The sequence below is a fragment of the Batrachochytrium dendrobatidis genome, assembly GCF_000203795.2.
Source record: "Batrachochytrium dendrobatidis JAM81 unplaced genomic scaffold BATDEscaffold_2, whole genome shotgun sequence".
Classification (NCBI taxonomy): domain Eukaryota; kingdom Fungi; phylum Chytridiomycota; class Chytridiomycetes; order Rhizophydiales; genus Batrachochytrium; species Batrachochytrium dendrobatidis.
The window spans coordinates 198,509-223,834 of NW_006281100.1; the positions used below are offsets into that span (position 1 = coordinate 198,509).

At 39.4% G+C, this 25,326-nt stretch overlaps 10 protein-coding genes across 10 annotated transcripts; 2 read left to right on the top strand and 8 right to left on the bottom strand.

Moving 5' to 3' along the window:
* Nucleotides 1–86: 86 nt before the first annotated feature.
* Nucleotides 87–1,520, bottom strand: BATDEDRAFT_86526 (replication factor C subunit 4; the record flags this gene model as incomplete). The annotated part of the gene is made up of 5 exons (XM_006676931.1): nt 87–203; nt 293–914; nt 1,006–1,112; nt 1,228–1,339; nt 1,456–1,520. The coding sequence occupies 5 exons, from the start codon at nt 1,518–1,520 to the stop codon at nt 87–89; spliced, it is 1,023 nt and encodes a 340-aa protein (XP_006676994.1).
* Nucleotides 1,521–2,120: 600 nt separating this feature from the next.
* BATDEDRAFT_7099 (uncharacterized protein) lies at nt 2,121–2,539 on the top strand (the record flags this gene model as incomplete). The annotated part of the gene is made up of 2 exons (XM_006676424.1): nt 2,121–2,321; nt 2,429–2,539. Coding segments are annotated over 2 exons (312 nt in total), but the record flags the coding sequence as incomplete, so codon positions are not given.
* Nucleotides 2,540–3,829: 1,290 nt separating this feature from the next.
* BATDEDRAFT_34351 (uncharacterized protein) lies at nt 3,830–6,816 on the bottom strand (the record flags this gene model as incomplete). Its single annotated transcript, XM_006676704.1, has 13 exons — nt 6,732–6,816; nt 6,286–6,384; nt 6,035–6,166; nt 5,831–5,904; nt 5,707–5,757; nt 5,409–5,580; nt 5,244–5,330; nt 4,802–5,165; nt 4,585–4,725; nt 4,383–4,478; nt 4,202–4,279; nt 3,877–4,145; nt 3,830–3,854 (listed from the first exon to the last, which is right to left on the bottom strand). Exons 6-13 carry the CDS (start codon nt 5,411–5,413, stop codon nt 3,830–3,832), a joined length of 1,065 nt encoding a protein of 354 aa, XP_006676767.1. The 5' UTR covers nt 5,414–5,580; nt 5,707–5,757; nt 5,831–5,904; nt 6,035–6,166; nt 6,286–6,384; nt 6,732–6,816.
* Nucleotides 6,817–6,933: 117 nt separating this feature from the next.
* On the bottom strand, nt 6,934–8,882 carry BATDEDRAFT_36584 (uncharacterized protein). The gene is made up of 5 exons (XM_006676774.1): nt 8,757–8,882; nt 8,205–8,305; nt 7,809–8,134; nt 7,669–7,738; nt 6,934–7,587 (listed from the first exon to the last, which is right to left on the bottom strand). Exons 2-5 carry the CDS (start codon nt 8,298–8,300, stop codon nt 7,153–7,155), a joined length of 927 nt encoding a protein of 308 aa, XP_006676837.1. The 5' UTR covers nt 8,301–8,305; nt 8,757–8,882; the 3' UTR covers nt 6,934–7,152.
* A 512-nt stretch (nt 8,883–9,394) lies between these two features.
* Nucleotides 9,395–10,605, bottom strand: BATDEDRAFT_22681 (uncharacterized protein; the record flags this gene model as incomplete). The annotated part of the gene is made up of 2 exons (XM_006676539.1): nt 9,395–10,393; nt 10,507–10,605. 2 exons carry the CDS (start codon nt 10,603–10,605, stop codon nt 9,395–9,397), a joined length of 1,098 nt encoding a protein of 365 aa, XP_006676602.1.
* A 458-nt stretch (nt 10,606–11,063) lies between these two features.
* BATDEDRAFT_29442 (uncharacterized protein) lies at nt 11,064–12,041 on the bottom strand (the record flags this gene model as incomplete). The annotated part of the gene is made up of 1 exon (XM_006676669.1): nt 11,064–12,041. One exon carries the CDS (start codon nt 12,039–12,041, stop codon nt 11,064–11,066), a length of 978 nt encoding a protein of 325 aa, XP_006676732.1.
* A 1,303-nt stretch (nt 12,042–13,344) lies between these two features.
* On the bottom strand, nt 13,345–14,481 carry BATDEDRAFT_32837 (uncharacterized protein; the record flags this gene model as incomplete). The annotated part of the gene is made up of 2 exons (XM_006676686.1): nt 13,345–14,022; nt 14,101–14,481. A coding segment is annotated over one exon (186 nt), but the record flags the coding sequence as incomplete, so codon positions are not given.
* A 3,257-nt stretch (nt 14,482–17,738) lies between these two features.
* Nucleotides 17,739–19,147, top strand: BATDEDRAFT_34353 (uncharacterized protein; the record flags this gene model as incomplete). The annotated part of the gene is made up of 2 exons (XM_006676705.1): nt 17,739–17,786; nt 18,173–19,147. The coding sequence occupies 2 exons, from the start codon at nt 17,739–17,741 to the stop codon at nt 18,953–18,955; spliced, it is 831 nt and encodes a 276-aa protein (XP_006676768.1). The 3' UTR covers nt 18,956–19,147.
* Nucleotides 19,148–20,067: 920 nt separating this feature from the next.
* On the bottom strand, nt 20,068–22,197 carry BATDEDRAFT_22685 (uncharacterized protein; the record flags this gene model as incomplete). Its single annotated transcript, XM_006676540.1, has 8 exons — nt 20,068–20,376; nt 20,457–20,736; nt 20,839–20,988; nt 21,009–21,301; nt 21,391–21,698; nt 21,789–21,819; nt 21,934–22,033; nt 22,106–22,197. The coding sequence occupies 8 exons, from the start codon at nt 22,195–22,197 to the stop codon at nt 20,068–20,070; spliced, it is 1,563 nt and encodes a 520-aa protein (XP_006676603.1).
* Nucleotides 22,198–22,760: 563 nt separating this feature from the next.
* BATDEDRAFT_86115 (uncharacterized protein) lies at nt 22,761–24,857 on the bottom strand (the record flags this gene model as incomplete). The annotated part of the gene is made up of 8 exons (XM_006676932.1): nt 22,761–23,089; nt 23,167–23,428; nt 23,516–23,611; nt 23,719–24,002; nt 24,089–24,396; nt 24,488–24,509; nt 24,638–24,696; nt 24,800–24,857. 8 exons carry the CDS (start codon nt 24,855–24,857, stop codon nt 22,781–22,783), a joined length of 1,398 nt encoding a protein of 465 aa, XP_006676995.1. The 3' UTR covers nt 22,761–22,780.
* Between the last annotated feature and the right edge of the window lie 469 nt (nt 24,858–25,326).

Here is a 25,326-nt window from a genome sequence, read left to right on the forward strand (position 1 = left end):
GTTGTAACATGAATTCACAAACATTTATTCTGAATAAACTGTTTTAAAAGTATAAATTTTATTCCATATGTCTTGTAAATGTAATGTTACATGACAAACATGGTCTTGTCCATATTCACCTTGCATAGTTTACCAATCAATCCATGCAATTGTAATAAACTTTGGCATCCTTCGAGTAATCTCATATGTGCAAACCCAATCTCCTGTATTGGTTATGGACAGCCAGTAATCAGTATACAAAATTGGAAAACAAGATTAGACTTTCAACTCTAGTGCAGAGTAAATGGTTTACCTTGACAAATTCGAGTTTTATGTATTCGGCCATACTAAATGACTTGACTACTCGGAACAAAGTAGTAATAATGTCCAATGCAGAATATCCTTTATCCCACAACTCTGTCATGCCTTGAATACCTATCTCAACTTCGGTACGCACACATGCGTCCACAATCTTTTGAACAAGAACTGGATGCGGTTGGTCACACACTTTGAACACATTTTCTGGGTTCACAAATCCAAAACCTGAATTCGTTGACTGCAGGTTGTTGACTGCCTGTCGCATATCGCCGTCAGCTGTAAAAATAATTGCAGACAGTCCCTCGGGAGTGTGTTTTACATTTTCCATCTCACATATCTCAAGTAGCCGGCGAAGAAGCTGCAGATCTGTCAAGCGTGTATATCTAAGGATTGCGCATCGGGACTGGATAGGCTCAATGATCTTGCTCGACAAGTTGCATGCTAATGCGAATCGGGTAGTGTTGGAGTAGATTTCCATTGTACGTCGAAGAGCCTGCTGGGCACCTGAAGTCATGCTGTCTGCCTCGTCTAGAATCACAATCTTGTGACGACCTGGTGGTAGTGTTACTTTTTTTTGTGCAAACATCTTGATCCTGTTACGGACCACTTCAATACCACTAAAGGCATGTTAATACAGGGTGTGATTGTTTTGTTGGTATACATTTTACTGAACAACTGTGTATGAATCCATAAAATGGATGTGCTTACCGATCATCAGATGCATTCAGTTCCAATACACCTTCCTTGTAAGCCGATCCAAGCAACTCATGTGCCAAACAAAGAATGCTTGTGGTTTTACCAATACCAGGAGATCCCTGTATTTAAACCAGTTGCAAAGATAACCGTGAGATCAGTCATGTTACTACCCAACATCTGGTCATGTTTAAAAATTAAAAATCTGATGTTCAGCCAAATCAAATGACACTCAACTGCAATGATAATGTTGGGCATGTTGCCCTCCTGAGCAATGATCTGTAGTCGAGCAACGGTTTCTTCATTACCAACAATATCACTGAGAACAAGTGGACGGTACTTTTCAATCCTAATAGGATAAACCGTTGTATATAATAACAAGAATTCATTAGTATAAAACTCTAATGTCCGATTCTAGATACATGACCATCAAGAAATATAAAAACAACTATAGTGATGTAGTACCATGGTAGCTCAGGGGATTCCGAAATAGGTTGTGCAGTACTGGAATTGGCTAAAGAATTCACCATATTGATGACTGGAATCAATGCCAAAATGTGTGCTGAGATGAAGCCAAGTTGAAATCGTTTAATTCTATAAATTCTATAAATTCAATCTGATTTATTAGAGTTGATAGCCTTGCATGAGGCGAGTCCTCGTTTCTGCAGGTTTGAGTGCCTGTCTAGACCATCTGATCAATCAATTCAATAGAGATTGATGAATACAATTCATTATTAGATCAATGCATGGCTATAGTAAAAGTAGTGATTTTTATGCACAAATGACTATCATATTGAATTTGATAAAACTCGCTTTTACTGGAAATGTGATATTACAACAACTTCCAAACATGACCACTACAGAATCGCTTGATACTGAACAGCAATGGCTATGGACGGGCCCAGTTAGTATTACTCGCAAACGAAAGAAGGATGATTCAGACTCATCTCCAATAGACCTTTCCGCTCTTCCAAACTACGCCAAATACTATCGAATAGATTCATCAGCCATGCAGTCTTTTTTAAACCAAAATGCTCACTCGCCAGCATCTCCAAAGTAAGCATTCATCCTAATTCCAAACCAATCAACTTGTACTAACCATTCTTTAAAAAAGAGTCAACCCATACTTGATACGGTGTAATCTATCACCGTCCTGTTCATCTCTCAACTTTTTCCAGTCTTTGGTCGAGTACGAAGATCACTATGAGCTTGTGCATGTGAATGTATGTGCAAGCTGCAATAGAGTGCTGCCCACTGCCCATCTTCTACATTTACATCTTCAAGAGTTTCATGACTCTTTTTTCAAAGTTTTGGCCGAGACTCAAGTTGCGGTAAGTTGCCATCACAATACTATCACGATGCTTGCATATAGAGTTTGTAATGGCTACGATGAAATACTAATGTTTAGCTTTGTAATGAAATGGGTTGGATTTACTAGTTTGAATGCTTTGTTGATGAATGCAAAAAGAAGAGTAAAACAAGTAATGCAAGAATTAGGCATCTGATAAAGACTCATGGATATCCACAAGATTTTGACTTTCGGATTGTAAGAGGTAGCCACAATCATACTCTTGATGGAAAAGCACCGCATGGTCGAAAACTCGGTAGTTGTGGTGATCAAGAGGACATGTCTGTAGATTGTGTTGATCCAAAACCACTCCAGATGCATGATTCAACCTTGGATCAACTGTCAGAGTCCATGAAATTGCTGATGGTGCCTAGATCGGTGCGACTGGCAAACAAATCATTACCAAAATCTAATCAAAACGTATAATTTAAAGCAATACCGTCATTTTTGTTCATCTTACAGCTGTAATTGCTCTTTTTTGACAGTCATACATTGTGACTACCAAGTTTGGTTTGACCGTTATTGTCAATACAACTCTACACTCTTGTATCTTAAATCCCATTGGTCGCGCTTTAGTTTAAAAAACAGTCATCGCACATTAGGAATGAAACTCTTGTTTTCATGCCAGTCACTGAATATTTGTAGAAAACAGTTGAACAAGGGTCAATAATATGGGATGTAAATATTTATTCAACTGTTTTACACAAAAATGGTCAAAACAATGCTGTCCAGTAAATCTAATGGGAATTGACACCAATCATTCGATAAAACTAGCTGTTTATTCTGTATGCTGAGTGTTTCATTTTACATGAATACAGCTGTAACATTGCAACACAGGAATAGTTGAAATCTGATCTAGTCCTTGACATCAATGATTCCACCAGGACTAATTTCATATACAGCTTCAGAATCAGGCATATCAGGAGAATCCCAGACTTTGACAATGCGAGTTTCTCCTCGTCCTTTCTTCAGATACAGTCTAGTGGCAGACGCATGAGCCAAGACGTGTCCACCAATTGGTTTTTTCGGATCAGCTCCAAATGACATCATTGCACCTGGATCAGCACACATCTGGTTAGTCAAGTATACTGCCACGTTAAACTCTTCCGAGATACGTGTCAGTTTGGCCAACATTTGTCCAAGCTTTTGTTGTCGGTCAGCAAGTTCACCACGACCGCAGAAATCAGTGCGAAAAAGTGCCATGATAGAATCCACAACAACAAGACGGTATTGACGATCATCGCACAGACGAACAGCTAACTCGTTTAAGAGATCAAATTGGTGTTCAGAGTTGTAGGCACGAGCGTACATGATATTGCTAATGGCAGCTTCAGGATCAAGATTGAATCGGGCCGCAATGGTTTCAATTCTCTCTGGACGAAATGTCCCCTCTGTATCAATAAAAGCAACTTTTCCATTGGCACCTCCGAGTTGAATGGGGAGTTGGGCAGTTACGCATCTTTAATGGATATCGCAAGACTCGAAACATTATCAAATCGGTTTGGGATCGTTTATACTAGATATATGAAAATACTTACAGTGTATGTGCTAATTGAGTCTTGCCAGTACGAAATTCGCCAAATGCCTCGGTGATACTCATGGATTGAACTCCACCGCCTAATAAGTGATCAAACTGCACAGACCCTGTAGTGATACGTAGCACAGACTTGCGTCTTACAGCAAGCTCAGTGCCAGTGATAAACCCATTGGCAATCAACTTGGATGCAGCATCCTTGATTTTTTCAACCTTGATCTCACTAAACCCTTTTACTTTGAGAAGGTTTCTACTCGTTGCCATTTGGATTCCCTATTAAACTATGCATGTGAGACACGAACTAGAGTGTTGTGTTCAATTAGACTTACTCTGATGGTAGTAATACCCTGAGTCTTGAGCTTGGCGATATCAGCTTGATTGATACCCACATCTTGCAAACGATCAATCTTGAGAAATATAAATGACATCCAGTCAAACCAACTCAATCAACAGCCAGACATATGTCTCCCCGTCCACTTCTATACTATAATCTACTATTATACAACTTACTTCCATAAAGTCGAGTTGTCCTTCTCCTGTAGAATCATTCTCATCAAGCATAACATCCTGATCAGCAACCAGCTGGTCTGTCATGATATCAAACAACTGTCAAGTCACACTGCAAACGCGTTCATTTGCATTTCAATTGATATTCAATTCTTTCCATAATAAAATTGTCACATGAATACATTTCCTATTCCACCACAGTCACCAGCGGAGTATTCGTCGTATTGCGGACAATCCGCTCGTAAATTGCATTTTGAATCTTCACATCAAAATACGATGTATAATCCACCATTAGACATGATGCGGATGCTGCTGCTAGTCCATGCTGAAATGAGCTCACTGCATCCTACATCACACACAGTTCATTCTAATCAGTTGCTATTTTATACGATCATCCAAGTAGCGACTAATTCTATACTCACCAAAGTATCCAGGTATTCCAATGTAAAAATCGAACTACATGTATCACCTGCTCCAAGTGGATTGATTACAATTTCACGTGTTCCATTGATCCCACCATTGCATCCATTGATATTTGCCTGTCTATTACAACTAAACGACGTGAAACTAGATCCTGAATGATTTTGAGTTTTGAGAACTGTATGCATGACACTGGGCTCTCCTGTGGCTTCTGGAAGTGCATATGAGCGTGGCGATGATGGTAGTGACTCAATGTCTTCCATCTCACTCAGCACAGTCAAAACAGGTGGAATCACATATGTCGTTATATTCAGCATACGTGGCCCATCTTGGTGAGCTAGTGTAACCGACTCAAACAAGCACGCTCTACATATACATGGTTGAAAGTAAATTTCTTGAATGTTTTGTTGATTCTTCACAATTGGAAACTTGTGAAAAACTTACTGGTCAGGTCCGTTTGTAACTGCAATAAATCTGACTCGGTACATTGAATGTAGCTTTTTACCCACTTCAATCAAGTCTGCATCCTCACTATATTGCATTCAGTTTAAAAAGTCATAGTCAGCAACTCATAGTTTTTACACATCATAAACAGTGCAAGTAGTGTACCCCATTGATGCCAACAATCGTGACTCTTCTGCATTGATTTTAAGAATATCTACATTCCCTGTAAGTAAACAATCTGGGAATTGGTACGCATCAAGAAGCAACACGACTCCAGGCGGTTTTAATTGTGCAATCAATGTATATGTAGATCCAGTCAATCCAGGAGGCAAGGTCCCTATAAATGAAATGGATGGGTTGATATCCCGTAATCATAGAATGATTCAAAAAATTGAAACAAGGCATCTTTACCACAAAGAGCAATGGCCTCAATTTTTGGCGAGTTGGAAATTACATCACGAACCAGTTTCTCTAATTGTACACTTTGTGCTGCTTCAACTCGCGCAGCAGGTTCCTATCATGAATACATTTAAATGGTGAGTATCAGTTACCAATAGTTGGGTGGATGGTAAAACAGTTAGACATACTATAAGTTGGGTCATTTCTCCGGTTCGTTCGTCCAAAATCGTAGTGCATGTACGAGTAGCTTTCTGTGTATTAACTAGTACATGCCAAATTTAAAACATGAATTTCACGTGAAATTTTGCAACTCCAAAGCCCATTGCATAATAAGCTCGCCTACAAAATAGCAATCTACTCAATAGAGCTGAATATGATCGCTATCTACTTACTGCTAATATGACTAATATTATTCTCCTCTTGAAACGCTTGAATATACCGACCGGTCATTCCGCCAACAAACTGTATCACACTCACCTTGTCACTTTCACCATACTGAGCGCATGCAATAGCAAAGTTTTGACCTAACATCAACCCCATGTATGAGAAATCATCGATTTCATAATGAATGGATTGAAGTAGTTTAGATATTTGATTTCTAAACTCGATAGCATTCTTTGATTCAAACCTCGTCCATTATTACCTTTGCCGCCAACCGAATTGCATTTACGAAAGGCCCGATTGACTTTTCCAAACTGGTAGTTTTCAAAATGTAGAGTAGCCTGGAATGCTGGGTTAAGACCTATTTATCAAGGTATTTATAATTGTGTAAGTTGGCCATAGTTATAGAGTCGAGTTAGTACAACAATGAACTTTCGAGTCGATATGAATTAGTGGTATCAAGGCCATGACTAGACAAACTAAATACAAGAGATATACGAGTGAATGTGCTGCATCTATCATGCGAATCGAATGGGTATAGGGAGTTGCCTATCAACATTTTGAAAGTTTGAATTCAAACTCTCCATAGACCGACTCCCCTGCTCTCGCATATGATTAAAATGCCAAGATAAATGCAACAATGTATATTCAATGCATATGGCCAAAGAATAAATAGTCGATACTCGCCTATAACCAAAATCTCGTTACTTTGATATGCCATAATAGAAGGGACTGGTTGGATGTACTGGGGATCTGGTAGAATTTCAAACTTTTTGGGGAGGTTGAAGAGCATCAAAACTCTCAACGTCTAGCAGTTTTTTCATGTAGAAAATATTCGTTCTAGATTCGTTTCTGGTAGATTACGAGGTAATTAAAACACATCTTCATCTATTCATACAACACAGAAAATAACTAAAGCAATAAGCACGCCGTTATTTATTTCAAAAGAGTACAGTAGAAACAAAACTGTTCTGGCGGAAACAAGCTAATCAAGAATTGCTGTCAAGACGGAGAATGCAAAGTTGAAAAGCTTGATCATTCCAAAACCAAATACAGCCCAGCAGTCACAAGTATGTATAAATAAAACTAAAAAAGCAAGGGTAGTTCCAATATGAATTACAAAGAGCAACTACTTGGGAAGCATGATACGAATGTTTGCATCCTCCATCCCAGTCATCGAAGCTGTAGTCTCAGGAGCATCAATGGTAGCATTACTTAAAATAGTAGGATTACTTTGACTATACGTAGGCATATTTTTCTGTCTATCTACAGGGCTCTTGTAAAATCCAATCCCACCCAACGATGCCTTGTCAGTCTCTCGATGAGAGTTGAACTGAATCTCGCAGGCAGATAGAGACTGGAAAATCAAGGCCATATCGCAGAAAAACAGAGAAATGACCTGTCGATCAACAGCAACGAGAATAGCATAAGTAATGTTCATGACGACACAGACTCCAAGACAGACGGTGGACTTGAGAATCATTCGACGGTAGATGGAAGTGTCACGACGCATTCCTACTCCGTTCCTGACTGCTTGAAGCAAAGGAACACAAAAAAGAACAGCCTAAACAACATGAACCAAAATCAGAGTGTTGTTAGACTGGAATGTCCGAATATGGAACAGCTTCACAAAAAAGTGCCTTTCCTGATACAGATCATTAACGGTCGAAAATACACCCAAAACGGTTCTTGGCCATCCAGGATACGTCACGCATCTACCGAATCACATGATTTATATTTAACACCACATACCAAACTTTATCCACAAAAAAGCAGCAAACTCACCCAGCAGTGAGCAAGTCACGTGTATTAGAAAGTGAATAGTCCGCATCCACAATCAAGCAAGCAGCATGGCTCATAACCATAAGTATACACGAGTACTTTTGGATATGGGACTTTGTGGGCGAAATGCACCATGCACGATAGTACAAAACAATATCAAGCAAGATGGTATAAACAATCCATGTTGCATACAGACATCTCACATGGACTACACAGTCCTCCACAATCTGGACGAGAAGAGTAGCTTGATAGAACGCTTGCACTGACGCAAAAAAAAGCGATACAACGAGAATAAGGGATAGATTGCTTCTTGCTGCCCATCGTATCCCCTAAAGTTGAAGCTAGGGTTAGATATCTAGAGATACCATCGTATCCAGAAAATGAAAGGCCAATTCTTACTTTGATAAACATATAGGTCATCAAGGCCCAGCGAGAGTGAACACTGAGGTTGGCCATATAGAAATTGACACTGGCCATGGTGACTTGAAGCGGCATAATGGCTGATTAAGAACAACCAGATATTAAAAGAACAGTAGATTGGTTAGATATTTCAGTTGGTAAACTGCGTTTTTACATGAACATGCAGCAATAATGTAGATTGCTCATTACATGGGCCGCATTACCAAAAGTCCGACACACGATCTCAAAGTACCAAAGTAGAAATGATACATACTATCCAATACAATACGGCATGGCTTTATAGACATGGAAGCAGTAGATATTTGATGGGATGTAGGATATTAGCCATGAGGAAGAGCAATACAAGCCAACAAACTTCAATTGGATACATTCAACCCTGACTTGGGTTAAATACAACACATCATTGCATTAGTGACTGCAAGAAATAGATCTTTTTGGTAATGCATACTAGTTTTCTTTGAAAAGAGCAGTATATAGCCCGGTAATGACTGCGATTGGAGATATCAACAAAACTCAGCTTGATGCACATACCGGTTAGAGATATTCAAATACTAGATGAAATAGACAGTAACTCTGGCAAGAGTACTATATTGTACAAAGACTGGATGATAGTTTAAAAGAAAATGCTAGAGTTAAAAGGCAAGTCGAGGCAGTGTCGGATGAGGTTAAGCAATTAGAGTAAGGCTAAAATATTATTAGTACAGCCAGAATTTATTGCATTTGCAGTCATATTCACGCAAAATGGACCGTCGAATAGGGGGTATCAATAAACAAACAATATCGTGAAATGATTGGTGCCAAAATTGTGAATTTGAATCACTTGCGGATATTGACAAATAGGCGAGAAACTGTCAGCTGCCATTAATCTTGGTGGGAATATTGTTTTGAAAATATCAGCAGGCTGTTCATCCGATCTGGATGGCAGGAGCATCTATTGCTCGTATCTCCTATACCAGAGCGACAATCTGCTGTTTCTCTTGATTGAATATAGGGCAACGTTCTTTTGGTTTTGTTATAACGCAAAGTCTCACCATTCCATTCATCTACAGTCTGTACGCTAATCTATATCAATTGTATGGGTTTTCAAATAGATAACTTGCGGTTTTAAAATGCCGCTTGATGCTATCAGAATGACTTCAGAACATGAAATTGGATTCAAATAGAAACATTTATTTCTCTCTCCTGCTCTCATCGACATTGGCACCAGCTGTAAAATCCACAATCACAAAGTCATCGATAGCAAAGTCATCATCAAACAAAGATACGGGAGTATTTTTCATACTATTCAAAATATCATCATCTACACTTCCCCATACATTCGCACTATCCATAATAGAATGCGTAATGACAGCAGCCATGGACCTATTATCCACTTGTGGGATTTTTACGTCAAGTGTGTCTTGTATGCCATGAATAAGAATGGCAGGCGTCGAATATACGTCAAACATGCTCTCTAGCTCATAAACACATTCAAGAAGATGCATCAAATCATTCGCGACTGAAAAGTCTATTGGCGAGTATGTTTGGCCCACGTCTATATTCAGCTGTTCCAAAATGCAGTCATCTTTTTGCTGCTTCAGAGTCTGCTTTATACCGTAGGATGGAATCGTCGATACACCTTGCTCGGTTGTGCGTTCTTTCTCGTCGCAAAGAGTCTGTAAACATATGTGCATATCATCCTCGATATTCGTATTGTGAACATCGTATTGCGTTGCAGTGGTAACGCTAGTTGGATGCTGACAACCATTGCTCACAAGTTTGCAGATTGCATCAAAAACAGTTTTGCTAGAATGGCTGTCCTGTAACGAAATGTGCTGTGAAGTCATCAAGAGCATGTCGTGCATAACTACCATGTTGCTTTGGATCTGAATCACATGCTGTACAGGATTAGTAAAGACAAGAACCAATTTTGGACAGAAATCAGAGATATCGATGCTGTAATCATCACGATGCTGAGACTGCCACTTGACACATTCGTAAAGATCTTTTTCGTTTGAAACAACAATCCAGTCGCCTTGATGGTCTTGCCATTTGAATGCAAGGTGATTCATGTCAAATAAATGAAACGTTTGTGCAGCGTACCGAAGCAGTAATAGAAATACATCCCCGTTCACAGAATCAGGGCTTGGGGTCATCACCGCCGAAATCAGTCGTATGTCGTTTCCAAACTGTTGCATTCAAATATACAGTCCAAAATTTAAAATTAGCTTGTCATGTAAAAGTTTCAACACCTATTGCAAAGCAATACATGCAGTCATGAACTTGCCTGAATTTTAAATACTGTAGGAATAGGAGTTGTATAAGCAGTGGTCGGCATAGTCATTGTTCCAATCGAATATACTTGTCCATTGGCATCACTTTGAACTTCGACACTTGACATAACATCAAAAGCTGTAGTGGTGTGGGACCTAAACGCAGTTGAACGACCGAGCATTTATATAGCTGTATACTAATCCAAATGGATTGAGGGTTCAAAAATGAGCTGACAACTGGTGAATCAAAAACAGAATAGCTTAAATTATATACTTTTGTTGGAAACACAAAGCGCGGCGCATCACGTTTGAGAATCAACCAAAGCGCATCCTTGTATCAAATAATTGGTTCTAAATATCTCCACTGCAAAAACAACTCCAATTGTATTCTTTTTTATTTCTCAATAAAAACAACTGGCAAAAAGTTATTGGGTGTAGTGACTTGACTACAGTGTACATAATTAAGCCATGCTTTAGCCATCCAGCCCGGAAATAGTCACCAAAATCTCACATTCAACCTAAATAAGAAAAATATACATATGCTCTTTCCCATACCGAATTCTCTCCATCTTGACTAAAACTCGAGTCAAATTGTGCCAATCCTCGACAAAGCCGACTTTGTTAATCCCTCAATCAGTCTTGCAACAACCAGTTCCATATTACGTGTATCGGTACAGCAGGTGCGATGGATCATGATTTTACGATTTTGATCCCATCGCTGAGCCTTGAATAATGCAGCAACGTATCGAGCAATGCTTTCAGGATCATTTGGTCCTCGATAGCGGGGAAAAAACTTGCTAAAGGGGAGGTGTTTAAGTTTTTCCTCGAAAATATCCTTCTTGTTAAGAAAGAGGAGTACTTCAGAGTTTTGCAAAATACGGTTGTTGATGACACCGCCAAAAAGCTCAATGGCATCGTGAAGACGATTGACAGAATGTTCTCTTTCTTCTTCAAGCGTTTGATCGTAACTAGCAATAGAAGTGACAAAGAGAATTGAGTGGCAGTTGTCGAAAAAAGGTGCCCATTGCTTACGAAGCCCTCGCTGACCACCAACATCAAATAAGCGGTAGTGATGGATGCCGATCTTGAATATGGTTTCAGATACAGCTAGTGTTGGCGCTCGCACATGCAAAATGTCTTGGTTAGTTGGTTTGTATCCCACTTTACCAATGGTTTCTACTCTTGACAGAAAATATGGGGCAGTGTCTTGAATGTGATAGTTTGGTCCAAGCAAAACAACCTGTTGAACAGATGGTTCGTTCCAGAGAATGGAAATAATAGGAGGTAGGTCTGCTGGCAGATAAGATCGGCCAGCGTGACTGTATGAGACATAGTGCAATCTTTCATGCTGATGGATAATAGGGAGGTTGAGGTGATCACAGAGTGCTAGATACGCAGACATGCAGTTGATAACGTTCTCGAGCAGAAGCAGTCGATACGCCTCTATTTCTTCCAAAGTAAATCCTTCACCATAAAAAAGACGCATCTGTTTAAGAAGGGTTGTTTTGCCAGAGTCACCAGAGCCAAGAATGAGGAGTCTTGGATCATCCTTTTCTTGAATCATGCGACGCCTATCAATCTCTATTTTCTTATCAATGGCTAGAGAAATCTCACGAGCTCGCCTAGAAACATTGAATTTGGTTAGTTGTCATTATTCAACAAGTGATAGTGAATGGCACCTAAAAACGGCGCAACTAGCTTGCAGTAGCCATAGCAAGTAGATGCATTTTTTAAACATGCATATTCAAAGGACCAAACAGCACGGCGAGCTTAAACGACTAAACTTGCTGCTTTCTCATTTGTATCCCTCCGTATTGCATCAGTGAACCATGAATATATGATCCGTGTCAATCACATTTCAGCAGTACACAGATGACATGTGATGCCATACACTGACTAGAGCATAGCACAAACCGATATCTTGGTCAGATACTGCATGTCATCATCAGTATAGGGTAGGAGTGCGGTAGATGTAAGCATAATGCAAGTCTACACTGCCATATCTCCTTGAAATTACCAAAAGTGCTTATTGCACTACATGCTGGTATATACGAGGTGGTACCAGAGTATGAGTACTCATGTGCATACTAAAGTACACCAATGGGAAAAAAGCAGCAACCACAGCCTACGATAATTTGGAAAAATAAAGTATTATCCAGCTCTACAAATCCCATGCTCAAAGCTGACTGGAAAAATATCGATTGAGTTTTTCGGTATGACAGCAATTCCAATGATTTGTAAGTGTAAACTCAGCATAGTTGAGTTGTTACTAATATGGTATTCAGACACGAGTCACAAAGCAATTTTAATGCCAAGTGCCAAGTAGATTCCCTTGCAGGTGATTCCAACGGTGGTTGAAAGTAAACAGTCATGAGAATCCAGTATTGCAACTTTGTCCCAATACTTGGCTCAATATACAGGGGATCTTGAATGGGTGATTGGTTATTCAATAAAAAACAAAACTGAAACATACCTTGCTTCAATGACAGCTGATGGTATGAATGAGTCGGATGAGCTGCTTGCATTTGATACTTTACGACTAAGACTAGCAGAGGCACTTTCCATCTTGACAATGCTAGATGAACTCATGGTGCTTGCGCTCGTTCTGATTGAAGAAAGTAGAACAGGACTGCTCGGACTAGTAGCTCTGATGGACATTGACTTGGCAGACGGCGGCATCTTTAATTCAGTGTCCAAATCATATCCTTCAGTTGATTGCAAAGTATCAACAGGTGAATTGGTAAAGACTGCACTGTCATTTGGAATGGGATTGGCATCTTTCTGTGCATGTGAGTCGGCGAGTGAATGCATTTTGATTTAGAATATTGCACCAAAGGCAATTCAAAATGGAAACCAATCTGAAATTTACAGCAAGTTCTAGCCACTTGGTTTATTATTTGACAGTGTACTGGCAAGTTATTATGACAGTAAGACCAATTTATAAATAATGCACAATTTGAAGGGGAAAGCCTGCACTGTTTGAAAACAGTCGAGTGGTACTGTTATATAGACGTGCTTGAAATGGTCGAATAAGCCGCAAATGAAGCGGTTGGCTCAACTACAAATATGTGCCCCCACGAGGCCTAACAATGCATGACAATCTGTGTATAGTAGACTGATGTTTCAAGTTGCTAAATTGTCAGTGCAAGTAGACTGTCAATCGGCTGTCAAACGCGGACTTGCAGCCATTGTACAACCCAATCAGTAGATGGTTGGGTTGTACAATGGCTCCGAGATTGCTGGATATAACGGACATGCTTGTGCAAACTAGACTTGAAGATAGCAGTTTAGGGTATAGTTTATACACGGATAGGTAGCAGTGCTCTATGGTGCTCGATTGCCACTGATTTCAGCCAACCAGCAGCTTCAATTATGCGAGCGGATAGTGAAATCAAAACAGCGACATGAAAGTCAGGATGCCTTCGTCTTGCTAATACCCAACAAAACAAAACCTATTCTCCCTTCGCCCATTTGCTTTGAAATCTTCAAGGATTACCATCTTGCTATACCCATCGCCCTGCTATTGGAATGCTTGAATCTTGTTCCTGTGCATTACCTTTATCGTTTTAAAAGCCTAGTATCTATCGTTTAATCTAATTCAGTTTTACAATTAGCTACATTACCAATGTCGATCTTTTCTACAGAAGGAGACCAGCATCTGGCTGACACTGTCCAGTATTATATATCCATGGCATCCATTGTATTGATTCTGCCTAGTTTCTTGTACTGCTGCTGGACTATTGCCTCGACACCCCCTCCATCAAGAACATGTGGTCCTTGTTGGAACAAATATATTATAACTGCTCAACAAGCGGAGCTAAAGGCTCTTGCTGCCGGTGCGGGATTTCCTGAAGCCAGCAGAGCTGGTGTGATTGCTGCTAAACAAGCTGCTGCCAGAGATGCTGCTGCTGCCAAAGAGGCTGCTGCTGCCAAGAGTGCTGCCAAAGAGGCTGCCATCAATTCCCCTCCTTCCACTGGTCCCACCATGTCTACCGATACTGATGCACCATACTATCCAATTAAAGAGAAAACTCCTCCAAGTGCTCTTCCCTTTTCTCAGCAGGTCATCCGTCGATGCATCTTTGTGCTGACCCCTAATGGTATCATCTGGTTTCTGAATCTTGCTGGCCTGATTGCCTTGCTGGTAATGTGTGTAGTTTCACTGGCACATTGGTCTATTGCCTTCAACAGTGAGTCTTGCCACCATGCTTATTGTATTTGCTTGTTCATGTAATCGCCACTAATCTCCAATTCAACCATTCAATCGCATCCAAATAGACGATTTTGATATCAAGAAAAGCACAGCCGATTGGAACTCGCTTGAATTGGTTGAAGTGATTCGGATCTTGCAAACTGTCAGCCAGTCCGTCTACTTTTTGATATCAGTATGGATGAAACATCGACTTGTTCGCTCTCTTCCTGGAGCTGCCTCTCTTTTTGTGGTTTGGGCAACATCAATCTTTATTTGCATTGTCGCTGTTGCTCCCAATATCCCATCCATGTTCAACCCTTCGCTTGCCCGTAGAAGATATGCAACCGTTGCAACTCTATTGCTCGGGTTTTGCATGACTATTATGGCCTGGATCTACGTGCTCCTCTGTGTAAAAAATATCAAGGCTGCTTCATTGAGTGTCACCAATACACTTTGCATCATTCGCGATAATGTCGTTTTAAATCGATGGCTGATTCTTCGTCCATTTGTGATGCTGATCATTTTTTTAATTCCGCTGCTTTTGCTTATTATCCGTCGAACTGCGTTGGAACTTTCTGGATACATTGCGCTGGTTATTATTTCCGACTTTTTGTTTGAATACCAACAGATCCAAAGGGGGTTGTTTGCTATGCTTGTGAGAGAGATTAGTCTACCTGAAAATGTACGAATCAAACTCGATCAAGCACTTCAAGCCAATTCTCAAACAAACGAAGCTGATTGGGGTGATGGCTTGAATGACGACCCAAGGGACTTTGAAGTATCGATATATGAAGGATCTGATACATGCATACCCAACCACCATATTGTTCGTGTAAGTGGCGGAACAAGCGAATACAACCCTTATGATTTTGGCTCTGATGGCGATGAAAAGCTTATTGATACTCGAAATGCAAGCGGTGGCAATAGTGGAGATAGCCATACCCATAGAAGTGCCGTTGGTCGTGGCGGAATAGATGTTTTCATTAATGGCCGACAAAGTGATGTCGGATCATCTATAATTGAATACTCACCACCAAGTGATGCACACTACTCAATGGACCTGCCACATCCGACCGGTTCAAAAAAATTTAAGCTGTAGTTTGTATACACTATTGCCATCCATGTAATTCCAAGATTACTTTTTGATCTCCCGTAGTATAACGGGCACCATCTGTTGATGTATTTTTCTTCATTTTCATTCCAACTTTTTTGTCTGATTATCGGATGATTGCAGTTGACATTGACGACATGTTGCTGCTTTTATGTATTTATTACTGACCACGTCATGATTTTTGATCATGCATTATGGTTTATAACGAATAAAGCCGTCGAATAAAGCGTAATTATATTAAACATGGATTAATTAAGGATGGGTTATAAGCAATCTTATGATTGCAGAATATCAACAGTATTTGGACACTATCGGACAAGGAAATGCGGTTCGACTCTTTCAATGACATTTATTCTGTGGTTTGGTTACAATTAATCAGTGTTTAATAAGGATTTTACGCGAATACAGCGTTGAATACTTGAATGACTTTGGACTTTGGTGATGGCAGGTGAGCAGATCTTGGCAAGCCCAGTAGTAATATAATGTTTAGCGAGGCTCAGTCAATTTCGGATTTAACAACTTGTGACGTGTCGTCGGTAAAGTGTTTCCTTATTTGGTGTCATGTGGCCCAGTGCTTAGTCACGCGACTGTCTAAAATATCGCGTGACTCTATTTCAGCCGTATTCATGTGAATTGAAACATTTGTGTTTATTGTGCAGTCACTGCCTCAATTTTGTTTCGGAATAACAATGATTAAATATTGTTGCGCTTTCCCATTAGAAATTGGTTTGAATAGACATTCTCAATTCTTCCAAATGCAGTGTTCATCATATGATGCACGATCAAATTATAGTTTTGAGCCAGGACTCTTGATTTAAAAATCATACATTGTATGATCACCAGACTCATGGATTACAATCCAAATATTAGCTTGGACTGTTCCGATGTTGTCAATATAATTATTTATATCCTAAATCACGTTCGCGTTCTAGTTCAACAGACCAATGATTGCAACTGTTGTTTCCATGCCAATCAACCAATGTTATAATACTCAGTTTGCAGGGAAGGAGAGTTGAATATTGAGCAAGAGAGATTTACTAGAACAGATGCGAACATTCGTTTGACATTTTAATACAAAAATGAGCACAGCGGAAAAAGCCAATGAACTTTGTCAAGGGATTCAAAGGACACAATGCTGTCCAGTAAATTTGGCGTGAATTGGCACCCATCATGTCATGAGACTGCTGTTTATTATGTACTTGGCACCCTTATTTAGTGTTTCATTTACGTGAATACGGCTGCAAATAGCAACTTGTGCTGTAAATATTTCGCGTAGTATTTTGCTGGTAATGAGCGGATTTGGCTGGGTAGCGAGATAGGCGAATATAGATTTACACATCACCATAGCATATCCCAGCCTCCTTCACCCACATCATCTGACTTATTAGCCCTACCGATTTTTAGTGTAGAATAGAGTTGTCTTGTCTTCTATCTAGTACTATACTTGCAATAGTCTGTCTTCAATCATTTGGATGTGCTAGCAGACACTTGCTTTTTTAACAAACTGCTCCATAAATAATCGTCACCCAAGCCATTTACTAACTGTGGACCTCCCCAGTTCCTATTCACTCAACCCAAGCATACTGCTCTAAGCAACTTGTTTATACACGCTACAACCACATTGGTTCTTACCTATAAGCATCTGCTGCTGGCTATAAATTCTGCTATTATTGTGGGTATACCGTAAAATATAATCTTGCTGGGTCTGTCATTCTATTGGCTTGAGTAAATTCTCACTGGCTTCCACATATATTGACTTGACAACCAGCTCGGTAATTTTCAAGAAGCTCAGGCATTACTTTTCAGTTGGGTTTAAATTTTACACCAACTCTCACTCTCGATTCGTCGCTCTACTTGACGGTTTATTTAAAGCCATATATTGGCTGTCTTGCTTGCCAGATATTTCTGTAATATTTGGCTGGCTCTTTTTTTCTAGCACAAAATATTGCTAGCAGCTAATGGATTATTTTTTGGGCTGGTGTGTTACTTGCGAAAAACGGATATCGGTAAGCAACATGAACAGTCGAGTGGTGGTTTAATCACTTCAAAGCCATAGGGTGATCTGCGGATACTATACCGCTGTAAACCCAATTATCTCACATGCTTATTTTATATCATCATTCGTACCATACAGCTCTGCCTGTATTGGAGTGCTCTAGTTTTTACTAGTAAAAGTGTACCTCCAACCCTACTAAACCCTCTACATTTGCAGATTTTCACTCAAGTTATGAAAGAAAATTGAGCATTTTACACGATACTTTCCTATTTACTGTTTCGATCGATTGGATCGTATTCAACATCCCTTTGGCTTGATTTGCAAGCATACTCAGCCTTCTATACATGCTTGGCAGAAATGGTTCTAATCAAGATTTGCTTTTCTTATTCTGTTTAGCCCGAATATCTCTACTGTTCACAGGAATGCCAATTTGCTGATTTTGTGATTGACGAGTCATCAGCAAGTCAGCGGTTGGCTAATACCAGTCCTTTGCTTTCTGTTCCTTCCCAAATGCGAACATCATCTGGATCATCAATCATGTCTTCAACCAGCTCTTCAAACGGACATAAATCCGCAGCAGCGCTCCTCCCAGCACCGACTGCTTGCGGAGAAAGCCTAGAAAATTGGGTGATATCAATGGACTCGTCAACAATTTTAGACTCGATCGACTGTAGAAACACCATGGTTCACACAGCTTCCATAGCAAGTACCATTACTGCAAATCAATCAAACAAGCCTGCACCTCTCAACACAGGCAATAACATATACAAAAAACGACACTCTTTGACACAGTTTGCATCACTACCGGCTCATACAGACAGCACGCTTAATCACGTCATACTTCAATCTGGGCACTCTCCGTACTCGTCTGGATCATCCAACTCGTCAATCGTTTCGTCATCATCGCTGGATGCATTCCCTAAACTTCTGAGACGAGGCCATCGTCATCGCCAACGAACTGCCCCAACATCTTGTTGCACCACTGCCCCACCGCCTACAGTCACTGCATCTACTGATACTCGATCCGCAGCAACTTATTGTAAATCGTCGACTATGCGGTCAAGAAACAGTGGGGCGGCAAACCTCCAACCGCCATCAAGAGCTCAACAAACCAGTGGTGTGAATCCTGGAATCGGAAATCCTTACCTGCCTTCCGTATTGGAAATGACTGCTAGGTAACTGTTTATTCAAATCAGATGTGCCATCTGTAGGTCAAGAACGCGACATTTTTTATATATCCTTTCTAGTCGTTACAACTTTGCCTTATTCCCTTTACCATTTCATATACATTCTAGCTCGTTTAGAGCCTATTCACGTAAAATGAAACACTAAACAAGTCAAAATACATAATAAACTGCCAGTCTCATGATGAACGTCGTGTTTTGAAGAATTGAGAATGTCAAGTCAATTTGTAATAGGAACTGAATATTTGAACACTGTATATTGCAATGCAAGATACACAAACGTGTTGTTTTACGTGGATACGACTGTAAATGAATCTTATTTGCACGGAAACCCCACCATTTCTTCAGAACATGTCAATCAGATGCACTCAAATCATCGAGTCGAATCCAACAGTCTCGATATTAAACAAGATATATTAATAATAGCTAAACAGGCAGCGCATGATCGATCACCATTCCAATGTGGGTTTAACTACTTTACGAGCCTCTTCATCGGCTTCCTGGGCCAATCGTTTCGACTCACCCTTGATCAGTAGTTGATCTAATTAAAAGTCGGCATCAATGTGTTGATTTAGAAACTACAGTCGAGCATTAACATACTTGAAAGTAGTTTAAACTTACAATATCCTAGATTAATCATGCTTGCTTCGAGTACGATGCCAAGACTGACCCCACCTGCGAATACGCATCCGTAGAACCATAATGGAGCTGGTGGGAGAGCCTGTCGAATGAACCTTGTGAGTTGGATACCGATATTCAAATCTCATCAATTTCAAGACTTACTGGAGTCAGGACTTTAAATGGAAGCTTTGGTGGAGGTTTCCGTGCAAATATGCCAATCATCCCAGCAGAATCGATTGTGTTGAATGGTCGAATTTCAAAATATTTTTGAACGCTACGCTGATTTTATCACGTGATATATTCGATGTTTTGGATGAACGAATTTGAGCAATCTACCAATATTTGCAGACAATTTCTTATTTTTATTTCATATCTGTTTTCATGCTCCTTATCATCAGATGTGAACAGGGTAATACTGAATCTTTTTAAAAGGTCTAAAATATCAATTATCCTCAGGGTGCTATCGATAGACCAAAAGTAATGCGTCTATTCGTCCATATGCGTTAGTCGAGCCATTTCCAGCAACAGCAACTCCGTGTAGCATTCCATCTGAGATTTGTTGAGAATACGCTCAGCAAACCGTCGTCCATTTTCAGCAATACGTCTGGCCCTGTCGTCATTGTTTTTGGCCCATTCAATCTTTTGCTTGAGATCACTAAAGTCGACTTCAATTGGAATATAGTGCTCCCATGGAACAATCCATTTCTCAAAGTACTCGTTGAAAATAGTCATTTTGAACACAAGCGCCTCAGATTCTAAAAGTCTAAAAAATCTGCCACTGAACGTATTTCCATCCTACACATATTTCCATTGTCAATTCATTAAACATTTAGAATTAAAAACATGATTGTATAACCAGAGATTTAAAAACATACCACATCCAATGCATACTTGTATGTGTAGATTTTATCAAACGGTTCTTTGCCAGCCACTTTGAATTCGTTTCGGATATCGATACAATCTTGTTCCAAACACTGGGTAGTATCTGAAAGCGCTACATCAAGAATATTGGAATTTTGAACTGCAAGTCGCGCCAAGCGAATGCGATGATAGTTGTGCCATTTGCCGTGACTGTTTGAACCTCCAGTAGTTGAACCTCTCCAATATGCCTTCTCTGTCCGACTTTTCCAAGGATATTTGTCTGCCTGTGATTGTCTACAAAAAATGCGCATTGATGTTTAGAATACTGAGATAAAAAATATACGCTCCAAACAAGAATTTGAGATGCATAATCCAGTCAATAGTATCTAAACATACCCTCCAGCGTAGATATCGTAGTAATAGACTGATGGAATCACAATATCAGCAAAACATCCAGAGAGCTTTGTCATGGATATAATTGGAAGCAGTGTTCTGATGTATATATAGTAGATCACAAGCGATGAGTTGTTCAGTCTGCATGCCAATCTATCATCAAAACAATTTACCGAGTATAAATATTAGACATGGGCCATTGTAGGTATCCATGAAAGTCGTGCGGCTGCTGAAGTGGTTTTAAAGGGTTATGTAGCAAACAAGTTTTTTTCATGAGTTCCAAATGCTCGTCTCCATTAACAGTAAACCAATCAGCTTTTATCTGATCTTGAGCTGTAGGATTATCTTTTGACTGATCTAAAACTTGGTTCAAAAGTGCTGGACCATCCTTATCGGCATTAAATAAAATACGTGGCTCGTCCAACTCATTGATAATAATATCTAAATCTGAAATAGATTTAATAGACTAATATTGTAAAAGCATGGTGTATTCAAAAGTTTACTTTTGGCGTTAGCGCTTTATGTGAGGTAAATCGACTCGACAGTGCAACTTACATTTTTCAAAAAATTCGACCATTTTGATGTACCGCTAAGCAATCCTTGACTGACTTTGTGATGATGCATTCGCTGCATGTTTTGCTGAAGAATCTGCACTCTTTGACGAAAATCTTTGCCTCCAAGTTGATAATACGGTGCAAGATCTTCCCAGATCATGTCGTAATCGTCAATCAAACATTTTTTTTCTTTAGCACGTTCAAACCACTCCGAATATCCTTTTGGTGGCAATCTTCCTAATTTTCGCTCATACTTTTGAATAGCTTCTTCAAGTGTCGTGGATTGTCGCGATAATAACTTGCTTAAATCTGATGCAAATTCAAAACCATTGCCTGTTAGAATCAGCTAAACCATTCAGATCTTGATACTACGTTGATCAAACACAAATCTAAACTTACGAGTATTACTATGGCTGCTATTTGCTAGAATCTAAAGCGGTTTATAGTTTAATGACAGTTCAATAATTGCATGTATCGTAGTTTAGTAAATCAACACATGTCAACTAATATTTTTAAAAGGCTGTGAATAGTGATATATACATACACTGGCGGACTCCTGAATATCGATATAGTCGCTTTGTTCATGCAAGACAATGTTTCTTGACCCTAAAATTAAAATTGCCACAATGCCATGTAAATTAGATCTACAGAATCGTGTATTTTACTACTAATAGCTAACCATCTTGCATAGAATATTGTTTCAACTGATTTGTTACTTGCCCATAAATGTAGACATGAGAATTGTTGTTATGCCTATAAGTATGGCAACGAGAATTACGGTCTGAATACGATTTGACTTTATACCCATTTTAAAGGTGATGGGAAACTAGATACTACTTTTTAAACGATATCAAGTTAGACAGTATGATATTTGATGGTAAGCAATATAATGTGTATCAACACTTGCAATTGTAGGTCAAAGCTCACAGTATGTTAGTTTGTTATAAACGTGATTGTTTCCAAAAAGCCTTTAGATAGACTGGTTTCACTAATACTTGGTGTTGCGAGTACCAGTAAATGATAAAAGCTTAAATAATATCTTTTAAGATTTAATGACGACTACTTTTTGATGTGGTTAATTAAAACCCTTAGTTTATCTAGACAATTTCCAAATAAGTAAGCTGGCTAGAGAGTTGTTCAAGGCTTCGTGCAATAGGTTTGAAACTGCTTATATATGAAATGTCGGAGTTTTGATGCCAATCAGACCGTCTACATGAATCACCAAAAATCAAGACTTGAATCTCAACTATTTACCAATATAGAATTGCAATAATCAAAGCAAAGTTCCCTGATAATCCCCGTCCACTCAAAAATACATATCTGCTTGAATGACATGATTAAATGCAGTCAAATTGCGATGAGAAAATAAATAATGGTCTTATTAATGATATTTATTGCATGTTATGCATTAAATGCGCCATTTCCAGCAACAGCAACTCTGTGTAGCATTCCATCTGAGGTTTGTTGAGAATACGCTCAGCAAATCGTCGTCCATTTTCGGCAATACGTCTGGCCTTGTCATCATTGTTTTTGGCCCATTCAATCTTTTGATCCAGATCACTAAAATCCATTTCAATTGGAATATAATGTTCCCATGGAACAATCCATCTTTGGAAAAATTCATCAAAGATGGTAGCTTTGAATACTAGAGTCTGAGATTCGAGTAGCCTGAAAAATCTACCACTAAATGTGTTTCCGTCCTGTTCATTAAAGTCATGAAACATTGAAATAACATCAGCATTGTATTATTGAGCAACTGTATGTTGGATCCACTTACCACATCCAAAGCGTATTTGTACTTGTATACAGTCTCGAATGACTCGTGGCTGACTGTTTTGTATTCTTTACTGAGCTTCAGACAATCATTTGAATGGCACTGAACTGCTTTTGTAAATGCAACGTTATATAGATCTGGCCTATGAGATACAAGCGTCATTAGACGGAACCGATGTGATGTTTTCCAATTCCCATTCTGATTCCATCCACCAGTTGTTGATCCACGCCAGTATGCTTTGGGTAGTCTATTCTGCCATGGATAGCTATCCGCTTGTGAAGATCTATGTCAATAATCGTACGATGAGTATGTCATATTTTGTCCTGGGCCTAAATTTTCAATCAAGACTTACCCTCCAGCATAAGTATAATAATAATAAATTGACGGAATCAAGATATCTCTAAAGCAGTTTGAAATACGTGCTTGTGAGATAATAGGAAGTAGATTTCTGACATTCCAGCAATTCACGCAGTATATTAGAAAGATTAGTTAGCATGCTTGATTGATGGATTAAAATCTAACATGAACAAGCTAGTGCTCTTATGCAGCCATTACCTAGAGTATAGTGATGACATGGGCCATTGCAGATATCCATGAAACTCGTGTGGCTGCTGGAGTGGTTGGAGTGGACTGTGAAGATGGCAGAGATCTTTCATCAGATCAAGATGAGCTTGCCCAGCTGCAGTAAACCAGTTTGGCTTTTCATCTACAATATCTCGAATCTTTTTTGAGATGGTGTTTGTCATGATTGCAGGACCATCGCGATCCATGTTGAACAAAATGCGTGGTTCATCCAAGCTATTGATGTAAATGTTCATATTTGGAACGGACTTGATAGACTGCCGTTGCAATACAAGACCATCACAAGCATGAAAAAAATGATTACTATAAGCTCGATAAACATGGCCAATTTATACAAACTTACATTTTTCAAGAGTATATCCCAAACCTCTCCACCACTTGGCAATCCATTTTTAATCTTGACTTGAAATGTCTGGGTTGCATTTTCTTTGAGAATTGCCATGCGACGACGAAACTCATCACCGCCAAGTTGATGATAAGGTGCCAAATCTTCCCAAATCATATCATAGTCGTCAATGATGCAGCGTTTTTGTTGAGCGTTATTGAACCATTCAGCGTATCCTTTTGGGGGTGATCTCTTTAGTTTAAGTCGGTACTTGTGTTTAGCATCGTCCAGTGTTCTCGACTGTCTTGACAAGAGTGCATCCAAAGCTAAGGGTCGTTTAAATTGATTATAACCAAAATGCAACAATAATATTAGATGCATTGCGTATACTTGACAATATGTTAAAAATTCACTTACCAGTAATATTAACACTGCCCGACTATCCAATGCAAACCGTATTACCATGTTTTAGAAATCAATTGTTTATCGAGGCATACAAGTATTAGATTAGCATCTATCATTACAACCAGTATCTATCGAATCTCATGTATAGAATCGGATACTTACAGTATCTGAATAGTTTTCAGCAATGTTCACTGTAATGCCACTAGACTCTGTTCGAGGCCCTGTTAAAGTTGATAAACACAGGATCAAAGTGGGTCAGCAACCAGTAGTTCCAATCAAGCAAGATTCGGCATACTGTTTAATAGAATTCAACATACAAAGAACTATAGTCAGTATTATCGCTTGAGAAATCAAGGCTACGCTGCTGAGTATTGATATCCATTTTGTGGAAATCGAACATGTCTTTAAAGCATGCATGGCTGGCAGTCGATCAATTGATATGAATGTATGACCAAAAGCAAGTCTTGAATAAGCTCAAGACTTGGTACTGAAACGATCCTGATTTAAATATATTTTTTATAAATATAAATGAATGGTAAGGGAGATTGCCAAGCGAGGACAGACATGCAAAGCATTCAAGTGTCTTGGTTCAGCCATTGCACTCTATCAGACCATTCTTGTGTGCAAGACATGCGTGGCCTAACAACACCAAGAGTCTAATTTGTAGTCTTGTATTTTGTGCCGACTTGGCCAATACGACCACAAGCGACACGATAATGAAACTTTATCAACCCAAAACACATCCAGCCAAGAAATAAGTTGTAGCCAGCAGAGTCCAAGTCAGCCTATTCTTATGGTCACAAAACATGAAACCTGACATCATTCACATCGTATCAGATGAATACAACCTC